Below are 18608 nucleotides of genomic sequence, written 5' to 3'. Positions count from 1 at the left end.
GGTGGGTGTCAGCACTCTACCCAGCTCGTCAACCTCTGCCCCGCCGTATTTGACCTGCAGTGGGTGCTGCGGCCTCTCATCCACTTCCTGCAGGCTCAAAGGCCCAGACCGCTTGTTGAGGTCCACGGGCATCACAGAACCAAGAGGGGCGGACAGCAGGGAAAGCAGCGGGAGGACTCGGCGCAGGGTAGTAGTCCAGACTCCCAGCCCTATTTCTACTTCTGAGCAAGTAAAACCAATGAACTTTAAAATAAGGCTTGGGACTTCCCTGGCGGTCCAGTGGTTAAAGATTGCGCTTCCAGTGCAAGGGGCGCAGGGTAATCCCTGGTCAGGGAACTAAGATCCCACATGACATGTGGCCTGGCCAAAATTTAAAAAAAAAAAAAAAAAAAGGCTTAGTTGGCATTACTTTTACAAAGATAGAAATCCAACTTTAAAACTTGTTATTGATATGATTTATTTTACCTCCATATTTTTGTACATATTTTCATAAAAATGTGTTTGCGCTATATTGCTATTTAGCATTTTGGGGATCTTTTACTTTTAAAATAAAAACACTCTTTTTCATTACAGAAAGGCCCAAATGGGACCAGTACTTTGCCAGCTGAAAGTTCTCTTCTACAAGAAATTGAAGTACAGAATGAGGAAGTGGCAGCTTTTTGTCAATCCATTACAAAGTAAGGAATTTTTCTTTATAAAGATTATTTTTTATTAAGTAATTTAAAAAAATTTATCTTAACCAGCTTAGTGCTACTAATTCTAAAATTTTTAAAGTTTTAACTATTTTCTCCCTGTGGCTAAAATGTCAAAACAATCAGTTAATTGGTACATTAACACAAACTACAGTTGAACCTGTTAGTGTTCTGAGTATTTAGAAGAAAAAATTGAGGTCAGACAGTAGATTTCTGATACTCTGTTACCAAGGGAGAATATGGCTTCAACATAGAAGTTTCATTAGAATTAGAAAATGCCTTTTTTTTTTTGCGGTACGCAGGCCTCTCACTGTTGTGGCCTCTCCCGTTGCGGAGCACAGGCTCCGGATGCATAGGCTCAGCGGCCATGGCTCACGGGCCCAGCCGCTCTGCGGCATGTGGAATCTTCCCAGACCAGGGCATGAACCCGTGTCCCCTGCATCGGCAGGCGGACTCTCAACCACTGCGCCACCAGGGAAGCCCAGAAAATGCCTTTTTTTTTTTTTTTGGCTGTGCTGGATCTTCATTGCTGCACACGTTGAGGTGCGTGGGCTTCTCACTGCAGTGGCTTCTCTTATTGCGGAGCACGGGTTCTAGGCGCACAGGCTCAGTAGTTGTGGTGCGTGGGCCCTACAGCGCACAGGCTTCAGTAGTTGTGGCGCGCGGGCTTAGTTGCTCCATGGCATGTGAGATCTTCCCGGACCAGGGATCAAACCCGTATCCCCTGTGTTGGCAGGCGGATTCTTAACCACTGGACCACCAGGGAAGTCCCTGCCTTTTTTTCCTTTATAGGGAGACTTAGTTTTGCCATAAACTTTCTAGCATTCAAAATATTGTCCTACTTAGAATTAAGAGATGATATAACAAGCAAGATTAGAGGAGCAAATATATTTTCTGAAGGTTAGAAAAGTGCATTTCTAAAATGTTCTTTTAATCCTAAATGTGTGCAGTGTTCTTAATGAAGAAACTGAGACTCAGAGAAGTTACCTACCAAAGTTTACTCAGCTAGTCTGTAACAGAGCCAGGTCTCCATTACCTCTGGTTTGGTGTGTTTTCTTTCCATCATATCACTGTATTAGTGAGGACTTCTGTTATGAGTGCAAGAAACCCATCTTAAACTAGCATAAATCAAGGAAGGTTATGTATTGGTTCACAAACCTGTATAGCAGAAAGAGGGAGGATGGGGCAGAGCTCAATGACAGCAAGATCCAGGAATTCACACACTGTAATTGATCCCTACTCCCTTTGGACTCTTCTTCCTCCCTTTTCTCCCTGGGCTCTTTCACTATGCATGCTGGCTTCTACTACAGATGGAGTTTTGAAGGCAGGGAATATAGCCACCGATAGCTTAGACTTTGATATTCTAATGGTCTTGTTAACAGAAAGGAAAGAGTCCTTTCACTCAGCACCAGATAGAAAAATCCCACGGAAGGAGGAAGTGGAACAACAGACATTGTGGCCAACTGGATGAGATCTGTTATCAAAAGAAGGAAAAGTAGGGACTTCCTTGGTGGCACAGTGGTTAAGAATCCGCCTGCCAATGTAGGGAACACAGGTTCGATCCCTAGTCCGGGAAGATCCCACATGCCACGGAGCAACTAATCCGTGAGCCACAACTAGTGAGCCTGCATGCCACAACTACTGAAGCTCACACACCTAGAGCCCGTGCTCCGCAACAAGAGAAGCCACGGCAATGAGAAGCCTGCCCACCGCAACGAAGAGTAGCCCCCGCTCACGGCAACTAGAGAGAGCCCATGTGCAGCAACAAAATCCCAACGCAGCCAAAAACAAACAGACAAATAAATAAATAAATTTATTTGAAGGAAAAGTAGATCACTACTGGGAGATTTATTCTGAATCCAGTATTTTCCCCAGTGTGGTTTAAGCAAAGCAGAGTTTGGGGTTCCCAGATCATTTTCGAGTATATTCATCATTTTTATGATATGGGACTTATTAATATTTAACTAGATTTTCTAGACTATTGGTAACATTTCATTAAAATTCTATCTTCCTGTGTGTCACCTTTTAACCAGCATTCCTTTTCTTCAGGATACCTTAGGGGAAAAAAAAGAAGAAAAATATCAGTAGAGTCACTTTTTCTTTCCTGAAAAGGTTACTCTTAACTGTGTTTTTAATACTCATATTTTTCAGTAGACATTTAAAATAGAAGAGACATTTAGGTGACTGAGAATGCAAATTGCATGTATTAGAAATTACCTGTGCCTTTATTCCATTATACCATTATGTATGTGTGGTTAACAGTTTGGAAATAATCTTTTATCTTAATGGTTTGGTATTAATCTGATATGTGTTTTATCTTAATAGTTTGGTATTAATCTGATATGTGTCCATCGAGTTTTAAAAATTTTCTTTCCCAACAAGCCTTGTCTATTAGACTGTGTTGAGTGACTATTGCATTTAAGCTTTGCATGTTGAGAAATTAGGCTCTCTGTGATCTGCCTTTTTTTCTGCATTTGAATCTTAGTGTTATTTACACAAACTCTGCCACTAAGCTAAAATGATCATTTTTATTTATGTGTGCACACACACGCGTACACACACACACAAATGGCTTATGTAATATTAAAACCTCAGGTGAACTAGAGACAATGAATTCTTTTTGTAATTTATTTCTGTTAGACTGGGATTGCAACAAATGTTTCAGAGAAGTAAGAGGCAGAGGTGTTTTTGAAGCCATGTTCTAGAAAATTCTTTCATTCCCCTCTGACCTTGGAGATTGGAGTCAGGAGAAGTCTTGATGTCTTGAAGAAATTAATGTCACTTTCTATTTTTTCCAGTGTGCAGATTTTAAAAACAAGTATTTATACTCTTAGTAAATGCCTCATTTTTTGAAATCTCCTAAAATGATTAATTTCATTATTTTAATTCAGCTATGACATTAGTGTAAGATTGTCAGGATGATATTTGTTTACAGTTAAGCCTACTTCTAGGCCTTGTTTTTTTTGCTTCTGTGAAATCAGGGAGTTGGACTAGTGATCTCAAGGGTCACTTTCAGTTTAAAGTTCTGTAAAATACTTTGAATCAGGGCATTTAATTATTACTGCATTTTTCTTGTTTTTATTTCTTTCTTTCCTTTCCTTTCACACTCATCATAATTGACAAAACTTGCTGTATCTACTAGTTACATAGGTCCAGAGAAAGTTCTCAGAGGAATGTTAGATACCAGTGGAAATTTTTGCTGCTTCATTTGTGGTCTCCTAGGGTAAGATGAAAAACTACACTTTACACTTGTCATTCTGAATAGCCCTTAATTTCCTTTCCTCGTATATGGTTCCAATCTAATATTTATATTCTACAAAAGTGTCTTGATCCCAAGGATTCCCTATAGGTTTTCACCTCTGCATTTAATTTTATTCTAAACGATGCTGACTCAAGTTTCTTATAAAGTAGTGTCAATTCAATTAAAAACCCTCATTTTTAAAAATAAATTTATTTCTATTTTTTATTTATTTTTGGCTGTGTTGGGTCTTTGTTGCTGTGTGCGGGGTTTCTCTAGTTGTGGTGAGCAGGGCCTACTCTTTGTTGCAGTGCGCAGTCTTCTCATTGCCGTGGCTTCTCTTGTTGCGGAGCGTGGGCTCTAGGTGCACGGGCTTCAGTAGTTGTGTGGCACGCAGGCTTAGTAGCTGTGGCTCGCGGGCTCTAGAGCACAGGCTCAGTAGTTGTGGTGCACGGGCTTAGTTGCTCCGTGGCATGTGGGATCTTCCCAGGCCAGGGCTCGAACCCGCATCTCCTGCATTAGCAGGTGGATTCTTAACCACTGTGCCACCAGGGAAGCCCAAAACCTTCATTTTTATATGTAACTTTTTATCACTAGAATTTTTGTCCAGTAGACTCTTGTTTTCTGAACTGTCATCAGGAATTTCTGATTTTCCTTTTATCATCCTTAAGGATTTCTGAAAATTGAAGGCTTCCTTGGATATAGATAAAGTTCTTTACCGTTTTATATATTAGTTAGCTACATGATTTGCTGTATCTTATTTCATATGGTATTTCTTGTTTCATAGGAAACAAGAATACCAAATATGTGAGAAACAATAAAAAATCTTAGGCTGGGTCCTGTGAAGGTCTTGTCATTGTGTTACAGAGGGGTAAGCTTGGCAGCAATCAAATATTTGAAGATAATGTGTCCATATCTAAAGGTGCATTTCCAACATCAATTTATTTGATGGATTATAAAACTTTATTTTATAAAGTTTATTACTTTATATTACCTTTTTTTTCAATTACATTTGTTTTTAATATTGGATCCTTTGTGGCACTTAAGATCACAGTGCAGAAACCAGATTTATTCATTTATTTGACGAGATGCTTATAACGCTTACCATGTGCTAGACACTGTTCTGAGTGTCCTTGTAAACTTAATTCACATAATTCTCAAAACAACCCCATGAAGTTAGTAGTAGTATTATCCCCATTTTGTAGAAGAGGAAACTGAAGCAACAAGGAGATTGAGTAACTTGCCTAAGATTACACAGCTAGTAAGTAGTACAAACAGGATTTAAACTTGGGAAGTCTGACTCTAGCGGTAGTGCACATAGTTACACTTGCTGCCTGCCTCTCCAGAACCTTTCTTGTTGTCAACTCAAACTATTTTATTCTGTTCCTATAACTTGATTATTTTAATCTCTACAGAAGCGAATAGATAAAACTTCCAGCATTCATTCCGTTTATAGCCCTGTGAAAAGCAGATGGGAGAAGTGGAATTTGTCTTCTATCTTCCAGAAGAAAGTCAGTTAAAGGAAGCCCACAGGTTTAAAGAAGGCATCAAATCCTCCTTTGTCTTCAGATAATAGGAGTGCTATCTGGAGATGAGCCATACACCTGGCTTATATATTTAAATTTAAACTATTTTGCTACTATAATACCAAGAATACTTCACAGGCAATTTTTTTGCCATTCCCTAAGTCTTAGAAATCACTTTGAGGGAATAAAGGCCTCATAGCACTGCAAAAACCCATTGTATATGTTTTTCTATCATGCTAACAACCAAAAACTGTGTAGGAAAAAGGATGTCAGAAAAAAAGATTTTAAAAAGACAACAAACTTTTCATCCCTCTGGCAATTACAATTTAGGGCTATCACCTGTATTGTCAATGGTTCATTAAAAATGTACATTTTGTGAAATTATACTGTTTAGCCAAAAATCTGAAGCAGAGAACCTCATTTAATGCTGTGTATCCAGTGTGTGTTTTGTTGATGTTGATAGTGTTACCAAAGCTGTCCTGGCAGTACTTAATCTCTTTCCTTGGATTCTGTTTATTAAAAAAGCAAATGCCAGTGTTTTGGAGTTTTGACAGGGGTCCATTCATTGCATTTCTCCTGAGCTGCTCTAGAATTGGACAATAACACAGAATTGAATGGCTATAAGCGTGCAAAGACTTGTTCAGGGCTCTCAAATGCAGCTTTCAAAAAAAGAATTTAATTTCTTGTTTTTTGTGAATAGATTGAAGACCAGCTTTCCATATACCAATCACTGCACAAATCCAGGCTATTTGTTAAGTCCAGTCACGGTGCAAAGAAACATATGTGGAGAAAATGCTAGCGTGAAGGTCTCCATTGAAATTGAAGGATTTCAGCTACCAGTTACCTTTACATGCGATGGTAGGTTCATAGTTCCCCAACGATCTTGTTTTGCTCTGATTAGGGAGAAAATGTCTAAAATGTTAATGTTATCATTCTTTTAATAAACTGACTCTGTTATCATTAGGTATCCTTTAAAATATCTGTGTGTGTGTGTGTGTGTGTGTGTGTGTGTGTGGTAAAATACTTAACATGCATTAGTTATCCTTTTCCAGAAATTGGCATTCATATGGATAGTTTTGTGGTTTGGGTTAGAGAAAAACCAGTTTACTTTTATAACTACATATTTCTCTGAAAGATGCTGAGTAATTTGGTTAATCGGTGGCTGTTGGCCAAAGCCCCAAAGCATTAACTAGCAAGGCTAATTATAGTCCTATTCTTTATATTCTAAAGGAAGACTTATTCTTTTTAAACATACCTTAAATTTTGGTTTGGGGAATCGTATGCAGTAAGAATTAATACTAAAATTGAAGGAAAGTAAGGTCAATAAGCTTCTTGATTGAAGTAAGCATGGATAAGCATTGATAGCAAATGTTTTGATTTGTATCAAATTTTGACTTGATATATCAAGATCTGATTCATTTAAAAATATATCAAATGCCTATTGTTTGGTCCTTCATAAATGTGCACATTTATAGTGCACATCTCTTTTAAGAAATGTAACCATATTATAGTAGAAGTGCTTTGTGTGTTTAAATAATAACTGTTATGATACATATAAGTGTGTTCAGAAATGTAGCTATTGTATTAGATAGAGGTTTTATGGCCTTTTCTGCCAAACTGTTAATTTTCATGAATTCTGAATGTAGTCACTGTCTTTTAAGTTGAACATAAAAGCTCTAAGTATAGAAATAGGTTACTTTAGTTTTTAATGGTTTGTAATCTTAGTATCCAGCTATTGTGAAGAATGATAATTGAATAATACTTCCTACTTTCTTTATTTTTATTCTTCATTGGATAATTTACCAGGCAAATGTCAAATGTTTAAAATGGTGATTCTTTTTCCTTATGATTTGGTTTAAATAATTGTTTGCTAGACACTGCTAAATGTCATCCTTTTTGGAGGAGTCTGTAAAACAGAGGTGGCTTTCTTAGCTTAGATCTGCCCTGTCTAATACGATAACCACTAGCTACATGTGGCTATTGATTACTTGAAATATGGCTAATATAGATTGAGATGTGCTATAAGTGTAAAATACACACTGGATTTCAAAGACTTACTTTGAAAAGAGAATGTAAGCTATCCCATTAGTAATTTTGAAATACCAATTATATATTGAAATGATATTTTGGATATATTAGGTTAAATAAAATATATTATTGAAATTAGATTCATCTGTTTCTTTTTACTTTCTTCAACATGGCTACTAGAAAATTTTAAATTATATATGTGACCTGCATTATAGTTCTCTTATATAGTGCTGTTTTAGATTATAAGAAATACAGTCTGAATAGGTATATACTTAGAGTTGAATGTATGCAATGAAAATGATGACTAACTCTTTTACAGTGAGTTCTACTGTAGAAATCATAATAATGCAAGCCCTTTGCTGGGTACATGATGACTTGAATCAAGTAGATGTTGGCAGCTATGTTCTTAAAGTTTGTGGTCAAGAGGAAGTGCTACAAAAGTAAGTATTCATTTAATTATTGAGCAACATTTTTGGAAATTACATTTTAATGGATTAAATTAGAAAAATTTCAAGTTAAATTTATAATCTAAAACCACATTGGGTCCTAGTGAATTGGTTTATTGGATCAGTTAACTTATATTAAGATATACGTTGTCCAAGACATCATGTCTAAGACAGTAGAGGATCTTGCCCTTAAGAAGCTGATAGTCTTAGATGGGAAGAATGGTGGGCAATTGGTTGACAAGTGAATTTAAAGTTGTTTTTCTTTCTGCAGAGAGGCAATAGTTACATCATTAGGGACTCCATTTTCCTTTTGTAGCATGCAGTATTACTTTATACACAGTGTTTAGCTGTGATTTCCTTTTAGTTGCCTGAAATAATCATTATATGGATCTTTTTCTGAACCTACTAGAAATGCTCTGTCCCTGTTTTTTTTCCTTGTCTTCATCTTCATTCTTCTTTGCTTTAACTCTTCTCATGTAGAATTATTTCTCTATTTAAATGCTCACACTTGGTTAAAAAAATCTCTGTATTTTACCATTCTCTTCAATTCCTGATGCAGATACAATTTACATTTTACTCTCACCTGTATAATTTCTAGTTTGAGGAGAATAACATTGATGAATAATTGATATATTTTAACAGTAATCATTGTCTTGGAAGTCATGAACATATTCAAAGCTGTCGAAAATGGGACACAGAGATTAAACTACAACTTTTGACCTTCAGCGCAATGTGCCAAAATCTGGCCCGAACAGTAAGTGTGTACCCTAGAACTGAATTGCATTTGGTTGAATCTAAATAATTTTAGATTAATTTAGGTATTAATTATTAAATATTAATTTTAGATTAATATTAGTTTGGATTAATGTATAATTCTAAATAATTGCTAATCAGCCAGTTTGCAATTTGTACGTGCTCTGAGAGTTTTGGGTTTGACTGGGAGTGAGGCACTCTTTATCCCCTACAGGATAAAGCAGATGTGGGGAGAGTTTTAGCAGATGGGGGGGAGACTTTCAATCATGGAGGTTTAGGTAGCATAATACTCAGAGTTGGAGGCATGTTTGAAAATGAAAAGTGGAGGAATTATAAAAGTTTGGCTTGTAATAGTTTTACACAAGTTACACAATGAAAACATCAGGGTCAGTCAAGGAGAAATGGGGAAGAAGAAAGATTTTGAATGCTAAATATGGTTTTGGGGAGAAAAAGATCCACATTGACCTTTGCACCAAACTGAGAAAAATACATTATTTTTCACAAAATGGAAACTAATTCTCTGTTTTAAAACTATAGTACTTTCTTTTGAGGTTAAAGCAAAATAGAATGCAAGAAATTAGGCCATTTTATTACTGTATAAACACTTGATGACTTTTAACCTCTAAAGAGAATCATTCATTTGGTAGAATTTTAGGAGGAAAAATATCAATCATTTCTACTTTCTCTTTTCTTTATTTTCCTAGGTTTTGCTCCTATGTTAGGTAGAATTTATTTCACTTGGGTGGAAACTATTTCACAAAACTCAGTACATTTTAGCAATCATTAGTAACTTCTCTTTTCAGTTTCTTAAGGCATGATGTTTTTGAGTATTTTGAATAATAAGGGTTATCGTTGAAGAGACCAGTGCCTTATTTATTGAAGGTAAGGTAGAGGAAATTTGATTATCATTATAAAAAATGCAGAAATTCAGGTGATCTCATCTGGTTCCCACCCCACCTTCATTTGGCTGTCAGCCATCTTTAAAAGTGCTTTTAGCTCTCCATTCTCTCTCTATAGCAGAGGCCTCGGTTCTCAAAAGTCACTTTCATTTCAAGTATTTATCATACGCTTAACCTTATTTAATTTGGCAATAGAAAGACCAAAGAATGGATTTCATTATTTGGTAAACATTTGTCTGTATGTTTATTTAGGCAGAAGATGATGAAACACCTGTGGATTTAAACAAACACCTGCATCAAATAGAAAAACCTTATAAAGAAGTCATGACAAGGTGTGGCATCTAAAACATTAATTTCAGGTTTTCAAACATTACATTTTTTTTTTGTTTGTTTGTTTTTGTGGTATGCGGGCCTCTCACTGCTGTGGCCTCTCCCATAGCAGAGTACAGGCTGCAGATGCGCAGGCCCAGCGGCCATGGCTCACGGGCCCAGCCGCTCCGCGGCATGTGGGATCCTCCCGGACCGGGGCACGAACCCGTGTCCCCTGCATCGGCAGGTGGACTCCCAATCACTGCGCCACCAGGGAAGCCCCAAACGTTACTTTTGGATGTGAATGCACTTATTTTGGTGAACAAAACAATCATTTTTGCATATGGTATCTTTCAGCCACAATAACTTCTTTATTTCAGACATCCTGTTGAAGAACTTTTAGATTCTTATCACAACCAAGTGGAACTGGCTCTTCAAATTGAAGTAAGTCTTAATTCACATTTTGGCTTGATGATTTAAAGATTCTTTTCTCTGTACACTTTTAAATACTAATGTTGGAATTAGATTAAATATTTTAGAAGGACTATTTAAACTATATTCTTGAAGTTGATATTTGATAACTTGTTTTCTGACCCAACATATTAACAAAAATTCTCAGTAGTGCTTGAGTTACCTGAGATTTATTACTAAGAGGAACCTTCACTTCAATTCAAAAAGCATTTATTGAATGCTTGCTATATGCTAGATGCTGGAGTTATGAAAATGAATGATCTAATCCCCACCTACCAGGAACTTAAAACTAGCGATGAAAGATTTAAACAGAATTTCAACATAGTAAATGTAGAATAGAGGTGTGTGTTGGTGTCCTTTGAGAGATTGATGAGGGGCACTTCTCCCAACTTGAAGGTTCAAGGAAGGCCTCTAAGAAGGGATGCTGCCGGAGCCAAGTCTTAAACAGTATGAGTTAGCTAGAAGATAGTTGGGAAGGGCATGTGAACAAAAGTACATAGGTGTGATACATATGTGGAAGTGTAAGCACTTCTCTAATACAAAGTGTGAAGTGAAGGTTGAAAGATGAAATTGGAAATAGCCAGATATAAATTACCACCATATAATTCATGTGAAGGAGTTTTACTTTATTCTCCAGATCGGGGGCCATATCCAGTCCACTTCCCATTCTTGTAAAGAAAAATTTGGGGGACACAGCCACATCCATTTGTTTACATATTTTCTATGACTGCATTTGTGCTCTAATACTAAAGTTGAGTATTTGGGACAGAGACCATATGTCATGCAAAGCCTGAACTATTTACTATTCTCATTTTACAGGAAAAGTTTGTTGACCCCTCCTGTAGCCATTCAAGGTGTTTTAAGCAGAGGGTAGGAAGTGGAGTGGGGTGGGGTGGGTGACTTGTTTAGTCTTGAGCTCTGAAGTCACTCTGGCCAAATTGTGGAAGTTAAATTTAGGCTTGGCAGGATTGGTTTCAGGGAGACTACTTAGGAAAGTTTTTGACAGTAGTCCAGGTAAAAGATAGTGAGTGTGGTACAGGTAAAGAGGAGGGACTGATTAACAATATTTAGTAGATAAAATTGGTTAGATTTTGATAGGTAATGAGATGTAAGAGAAGAAGAAATAGTGTAGGATGACTTCCAGATTTCTAGCTACTGTTATACTTTTTATCAATATATAATTATGTTGATTTATCCAACAAATATTACTGAGTATCTCCTCTCTCAAGGCACTGTTGTAGGTGCTGAGGATGTGGCAGGGGACAAAAGAAACTAATCCTTGCCCTTTAGAGAATTTACATTCTAGTTAGAGGAAACAGACAATAAAATAAACTAGCAAGGTATATGTTATATCAGGTGGTAAGTGCTATTAGAGAAACATAGAGGAGGGTAATGTTGCAATTTCAAATAAGGTAATCAGAGAAGGCCTCATTGAGAAAATGAACTTGAGTAAAGAACTGGAGAAGGAGAGGAAGAAGCTACCTGGTTATCTGGGGGAGAAGTGTGCCTGGATATATAAGGTCTGCTAGGCTAGAATAGAGTGAGGAAGGGGGCAATAGTGGAAACAAATCAATGAGGAAGATTTTTTTTTAGTCACAGGAGAGAGAATGATGGCTTGGACCAGAAGTGATGAGACGGGGTTGAATTCTGTGATAATTTTGAAGTTAATGCTAGGAGGATTTACCAATAGATTGGATGTGGAGCATGAGAGAGAGAGAGAAGCATAATTCCAAGGTTTTCTACCTGAGCATTTGGAAATTTGGGGTTGCTTTTAGTGAGATGTAGAAAACTGAGAGAAGAACAGGTTTGTGGGGAAGATCTGAACTCAGTTTTGGACATTATGTTTGAGATGACTGTTATTCATCCAAGTAGTGATATTGAGTAGGCAGTTGGATATGAGTCTGGAATTTAATGGAGGAGATCCAGGCTGGAGATAATAAACTGGGGAATCATCAGAATATAAATATTTTGCAGCCATAAAACTGGATGAGATCACCAGGAAAACCACTGCAGGTAGAGGGGGAAAAAAAGTTCAAGGATGGAGCCATGGGTATACTCCCATCTTATAATAAAACAAAAAATCCACATCCCCCTGCAGCAATCACCCTACTTCTCTATTCTCCTTATAGCAAAACTTGAAAGTTAATCTGCTTTTTCTACACTTCCTCTCTTCTCATTCTCTTATGAACCCACTCCAACCAGGCTTTCATTCTCAACGGTTCTCTGAAACTGCACTTAAGATCATCAAGGACTTCAATGATCATGATTCCAGTAATAAGTTCTTAGTCTTTCTTTTTCTCAACTTTTCTATCGTGTTTGATAGAGTTGATCGTTTCTTCCTTATTGAAACACTCACATGGCTTCTGGGATACCACATTCTTGGTTCTCCTACTTCCAGTGTCTGCTCTGTTTTCACTCTTACTTGTGGCTTCGGAGCTCCTTATGATCTCCTTATCTTCCTGACCTCTATAACATTAGAATGCCCAGGGTGCTCAGTTCTAGGACCTCTTTTCTTCTCTCTGTATTCACATCGTAGGTGATCTCGTTTAATCTCATGTCCTTAAATACCCTGCATATGTTGATCATCACTTCAGATTCAAATGTCTATTACTTGATATTTTTATATGAATGTCTGACATCTCAAATTTAAGATATATGAAACTGAATTTTTTTGCTATCCTTCATATCTATTCATCAGTCTTCCCCTTCTTAATAAATGGCAACTCTGTCCTTCCATTTGCTCAGGCCAAAACCTTGTAGTCATATTTTATTTCTCAAGAAAAAGATATTTCACATCCCATATGCAGTCTCATTCCTGTCAGCTCTGCCTCGAAAATACATTCAGAATGTGACCACCCTTCATCACTACCAAAACTATACTCCTAGTCAGCTATAGTAGTTAACAGCAGTTCCTTACTGGTCTTCCAGCTTCTACCTGTCCTTCTATAGCCTGTCTTCAATAGGCAACCAAAATTATCTTTTGAAAATAAATCACTAAATGCAATGTGGTATCCTGGACTGTATCTTAGAAGAGGAAAAATACATTAGTGGAAAAACTGGTGAAATCTGAAGAAAGCCTGCAGTTTAGGTAATAGTAATTTAATGAGTGTTAATGTCTTAGTTTTGACAAATTTAACATGGTTATGTAAGAAGTTACTTAGCCCATTTTCCTTTAATGTTGAAGGAGAACTCTCTTTACTATTCTTGCAATTTTTCTGTAAATCTAAAATTGTTCCAAAATAAAAAAAATATTTAAAAAAATGAATATAATCACAGAAAGCAAATGTAAAATAAGAGAAAATCAAAGCTAAAAGATGGTTCTTTGAAAAGATTAATAAAATTTGTAAACCCTTAAGAATATTAAATCATGCCACTCTTTTGTTCAAAATACTGTTCACCATCTCAGTCAGTAAAATTCAAATCCCTAATTGTTGCTTCAAGGCCCTACACATTCTGACCCACTACCTCTCTGATCTGGCTTCCTACCCCTTTCTTCCTTTGTTCTAGCTGATCTGCAGGTATGCTCCCCAGCTGGGACCCTTGTGCTTATCCCTTCTTTTAATGCTCTTTCCCCAGATACTTGCATGACTTACCCTTTCAGTTTATTAATGTCTGTGCTCAAATGTTGTCTAATCAGAGAGCTCTTCACTGACCATCTTATCAGAAGTAATAGTGACTCTGTATAGCTTTATTGAGGTATAATTTATATACTATAAAATTTACCCATTGGATGTGTACAATTCAATGATTCTTTTAGCAAATGCATAGAGTTGTATAATTGTCACTACAGTCCACTTTTAGGATATTTTCATCACTCCCAAAAGTTTCCGTGTACTACTTTCCAGTCATTCCCCATTCCCATCCTCAGCCCCAAACCACTACTGATGTGGTTCCTGTCTCAGTAGATTTGCCTTTAATGGAGATTTCCTGTAAATGGAATCATACCTTATGTAATCTTTTACATGTGATTTCTTTTACATACCATACTGTTCTTAAGCTCTGTCCATGTAGTATGTATCCACAATTTTTTTTTATTGCTGAATACTTCCATTGTATGGATATATCACATTTTATTTATCCAGTTACCCAATAACTGACATTTTGAATGCAGTTTTTGATTATTATGAATAATGCTGCTATAAACATTCATGTATAAGTCTTTGTGTGGATGTATGTCTTGATTTCTCTTAGGTAGGTTTATGGGAGAGGTCAGGAAGTTGCAAAGTTTTGATTCCTCCTGGTCTTAGTTTTCTAGGGATAAGATGTTAATTTATTTCACTAAAATGAAGTTAGGGTGGCAGGTAGGGGTTTTGAGGCAAGGAATAATGGTTGGCTTCATCTTCTAAGGGGAATGGGAAAGAGAGCTGACCAGGGCTTATAAAAGGAATGTTAAATGGCATGCAGACGCCTGCTGAAATTGGAGACTGTTGGATCTTTATGGTTGTGAGATTTTCTTTAGAAGAACTAGCTGCCTGGTAGAAGCAGAGAAGTCTCTGAGCTCAGAGAACAGGTTTGGTCAGAATGAGGGTGTGAGGGCTGGAAGCAAAGGAGATTGTGATCAGAATATGGTATTGTGGTTAAGATTCTGATAGGGTACAATTATGGGGTTGAAGATGCTGTGAATTTTCAACATTGACAGGTTTTTTTGGCTGTGTTGGGTCTTCGTTGCTGCGTGTGGGCCCTCTATAGTTGCGGCGAGCGAGGGACCACTCTTTGTTGCCGTGCACGGGCCTCTCACGGCGGTGGCCTCTCCTGTTGCAGAGCATGGGCTCCAGGAGCGCGGGCTTCAGTAGTTGTGGCACGAGGGCTCAGTAGTTGTGGCTCACGGCTTAGTTGCTCCGTGGCATGTGGGACCTTCCCAGACCAGGGCCCGAACTCGTGTCCCCTGCATTGGCAGGTGGACTCCCAACCACTGCACCACCAGGGAAGCCCCACATGGACATTTATGTAACTGAGGCTTCTTATAGAATATAAACGTCCAGAGCAAAAATAAGGCATGTAGTAGGGGAAGTGACCACATGTCAGTGGCAAGGCAGATCAGTCAGTCAGGGGCCAAGTCAGGCAACAGAAACTATAGCAGTTTTTTTTTTTGTTTTGTTTTGTTTTTTTTTTTTTTTCCTTGCGTTATGCGGGCCTCTCACTGTTGTGGCCTCTCCCATTTGCGGAGCACAGGCTCCGGACGCGCAGGCTCAGCGGCCATGGCTCACGGGCCCAGCCGCTCCGCGGCATGTGGGATCTTCCCGAAACGGGGCACGAACCCGCGTCTCCTGCATCGGCAGGCGGACTCTCAAGCACTGCGCCACCAGGGAAGCCCTATAGCAGTTTTTTGAACAGGGAAATTTAAAGAATTGTTAATTAGTAAAAGGTAATTAATTACTATAAGGGGTAAAAGAGGACTGAAGCAGGAGTTGGCACATTATGGCTCACATGACAAATCTGGCCCGTTTTTGTAAATAAAGTTTTATTGGAACACAGCCATACTCATTCATTTATGTTATCTGTGTCTGTTTTCATGCAGAGTTGAATTGTGACACACTGTTTGACCCACAGAGCCTAAAACATTTGCTATCAGGCCTTAAAAAAGTGCCAGCCTTGCTCTGAGAGGTCCAGAAGTAACAGGTGCAAAGAAGCGCAATTATCAATTCTACGTTGAGGAGTAATGTGGATAGTGAAGGAACTTTGAGGACTTATGATAGAGCCTCTCCTTCACCCCCAGGCTGAAATTTGGCCTCTTTGAAGAGGGTATGGCTATCACAGGAACACACAGGTTGCCTATGGCAAAGAAATTTGGTAGAGCTGTCAGATTGGAGGAGCATGGCTTGAGGGTACAGCTGGAGCAGGTTGTTGAGGACCACTGGGCTTCCATACTGAATTTAAAAATAGAGGACTGGAACCCTGATGAGAAGTACCTTCCTGCTGTTATTGCCTTTGAGTGTCCTTTCAGTGCCCTCTATTGACAAAACCTAACATTGTGCTAGCTGGCAAAGGAGAAATGTTTGTAAGGTCAAGTTCTCGTATCACAGAGTAGAGCAAAGAACGGTGGATTTGGAACTGATAGACAATACCTTGATAACTGGCATATAAAAAATGATGGAGAATAGTATAGGAGAATGGCATGAGCCTCAAAACTGGAAAGGGTTTTGCATGAAGGTGGAAGAGCAAAAATAAGAAATACAAGTCAAGTAAGCAAAAATTGGGACCTTTGGGATCTGAGGACTGCAAGGTAATTGGGTATTTGAGAAAATGAGGTGGTTTCATTTACACGTGAAGATGAAGAGAACATTTGGTTTACGGTAGCCAAGCCTCAAAGGTGGAAAATTTTAAATGTTTAAGGGATGGTACAGTACTGAGTTTCAGCCCATTCTAACAGTACTTGGCATTTAAGTTTGGTGTAAATATTTGATGAATTAATCCATTATATAAGAATGTTTTTGTTTCTTAATGAGATATGTACTTTAAAACGATGATGGGGGAGTGGAGAAGGATTTTTGAATCATCCTCATCAGGTAAATTACTTTATAATATATTTGTACATGTATACTTACATGGTGAAATGATCTGTGGTTGAATAGTAAGGAGGGATTGTCCTCACAGAAGTTTTTTCATCAGACAAGACTTAGAAAGTGATGGTTGTATAGATGCAAATGATGCTGTAAAGTTGACTCACTTTTAGTAACTGTTGCCCAGTCTTATTAATTTGTGACCAGGCTCTGAACAACCTGGTTTTTGATACCAGATTTTTGCAGGAGAGCAAGAAGTGTTGTTTTTAATGTGGAAATTATTCACAAAATGAAAATTAAAAAGAACTCTAGCTTTTTAAAGTGATTTCATAATTTGTTAGTGATTTATTGCTTTTGCTTCTGATTCTAATAAGAAATTAAAGGCATTTGCATATGGATAATTGTACAGGCAAAGTGAAAATTAACCAGGCGTGCTTTTTTCCTATTTCAAAGTAACTTATGTAATTGAAAAGCTATCTTGTTTCTTTTCTTTTTCATCACAAAAGAGTAAAGGATATCTGTTCTTAGGCACATATAAAATGTCTGGTTTTTTACTTCATCTCTGAAATAGATCCTTTAAATTTCACATGCTTATGTTTATTTTACTTTTTATTTTTAAAGAACCAACATAGAGTGGTAGATCAAGTAATTAAAGCTGTAAGAAAAATCTGCAGTGCTTTAGATGGTGTGGAGACTCTTGCCATTACAGAATCGGTAAAGAAGCTGAAGAGAGCAGTTAATCTTCCAAGGAGTAAAAGTGCTGAAGTGAGTATTTTTTAGTAATTAGCATTTTATCACGCGCAAATATGTACTTAAGTGAGCATCTGTCACTTAAACTGGGAGATTCTTGCTACTGCTAGACAAAGTGTTAACCATTTCTTTGTTTTGTTTAGTTTTAAAACAAATTTTATTTATTTATGTATATATATGTATGTATGTATTGGCTGCGTCGGGTCTTCCTTGCTTCGCGCCGGCTTTCTCTAGTTGGGGCAAGCGGGGGCTACTCTTCGTTGTGGTGTGCAGGCTTCTCATTATGGTGGTTTCTCTTGTTGCAGTGCACGGGCCCTAGGCATGCAGGCTTCAGTAGTAGTGGCTCGTGGGCTCTAGAGCACAGGCTCAGTAGTTGTGGCACACGGGCTTAGTTGTTGCACTGCGGCATGTGGGATCTAACCGGACCAGGGCTTGAACCTGTGTCTCCTGCATTGGCAGGCAGATTCTTAACCACTGTGCCGTCAGGGAAGCCCAAGTGTTACCGTTTTAACTTTGGCTTTTACTTTTGAGCTGATTTGGTCACTTACTTGGTAAGGTGGGGAATTCCTAAGAGGAGATGGACTGCCTTGAAGAACTTTGTGAGAGTTGACACTGAATAGGTAGATGCCCAACTGAACTTTTTGTGTGTAGAGAGTAACTCTGGCAAAAATGAGTTGGTTTGGGGTTTTAAGGTAATACTACGCTTGAAGGACCTGGATAGTAATAGCTAACACTTCCCTCCCTCTGGATGGAAGTGTTCATGATTGTCAACGGGGAGGTTCTACTTTGGACTATACCTCCTTCCTATTGGAAAGACCCAGGAGCCTCAGTAATAGTGACTTAAATTGCCTCAGAGGCAACCAGGTTAGGAGCCCTCACTTGACATCATACTGTTGCATTTAGTAAAAGTTCTCCCCATGATGTTTCCACGGGGATTTAATTAACTATTTTCAGAGGGATGTTCATAGCTTTGATTGGAAGAATGAGAGAAGGATC

At 38.0% G+C, this 18608-nt stretch overlaps 1 protein-coding gene across 1 annotated transcript in view; it reads left to right on the top strand.

Moving 5' to 3' along the window:
- Window positions 1-18608, top strand: part of PIK3C2A (phosphatidylinositol-4-phosphate 3-kinase catalytic subunit type 2 alpha) — a 101944-nt gene that overhangs the window by 47779 nt on the left and 35557 nt on the right. The window contains exons 3-10 of the mRNA XM_007448588.1: window positions 574-677; window positions 6157-6314; window positions 7804-7924; window positions 8573-8684; window positions 9835-9914; window positions 10272-10335; window positions 17484-17631; window positions 17684-17688. Coding sequence (XP_007448650.1) covers window positions 574-677; window positions 6157-6314; window positions 7804-7924; window positions 8573-8684; window positions 9835-9914; window positions 10272-10335; window positions 17484-17631; window positions 17684-17688 — 792 coding nt within the window. The remainder of the gene's footprint in view (window positions 1-573; window positions 678-6156; window positions 6315-7803; window positions 7925-8572; window positions 8685-9834; window positions 9915-10271; window positions 10336-17483; window positions 17632-17683; window positions 17689-18608) is intronic.

This window comes from Lipotes vexillifer, unplaced genomic scaffold (genome assembly GCF_000442215.2).
Source record: "Lipotes vexillifer unplaced genomic scaffold, Lipotes_vexillifer_v1.1 scaffold519, whole genome shotgun sequence".
Classification (NCBI taxonomy): Eukaryota; Metazoa; Chordata; class Mammalia; order Artiodactyla; family Lipotidae; genus Lipotes; species Lipotes vexillifer.
This window is presented reverse-complemented; position numbering and strand designations above follow the sequence as displayed.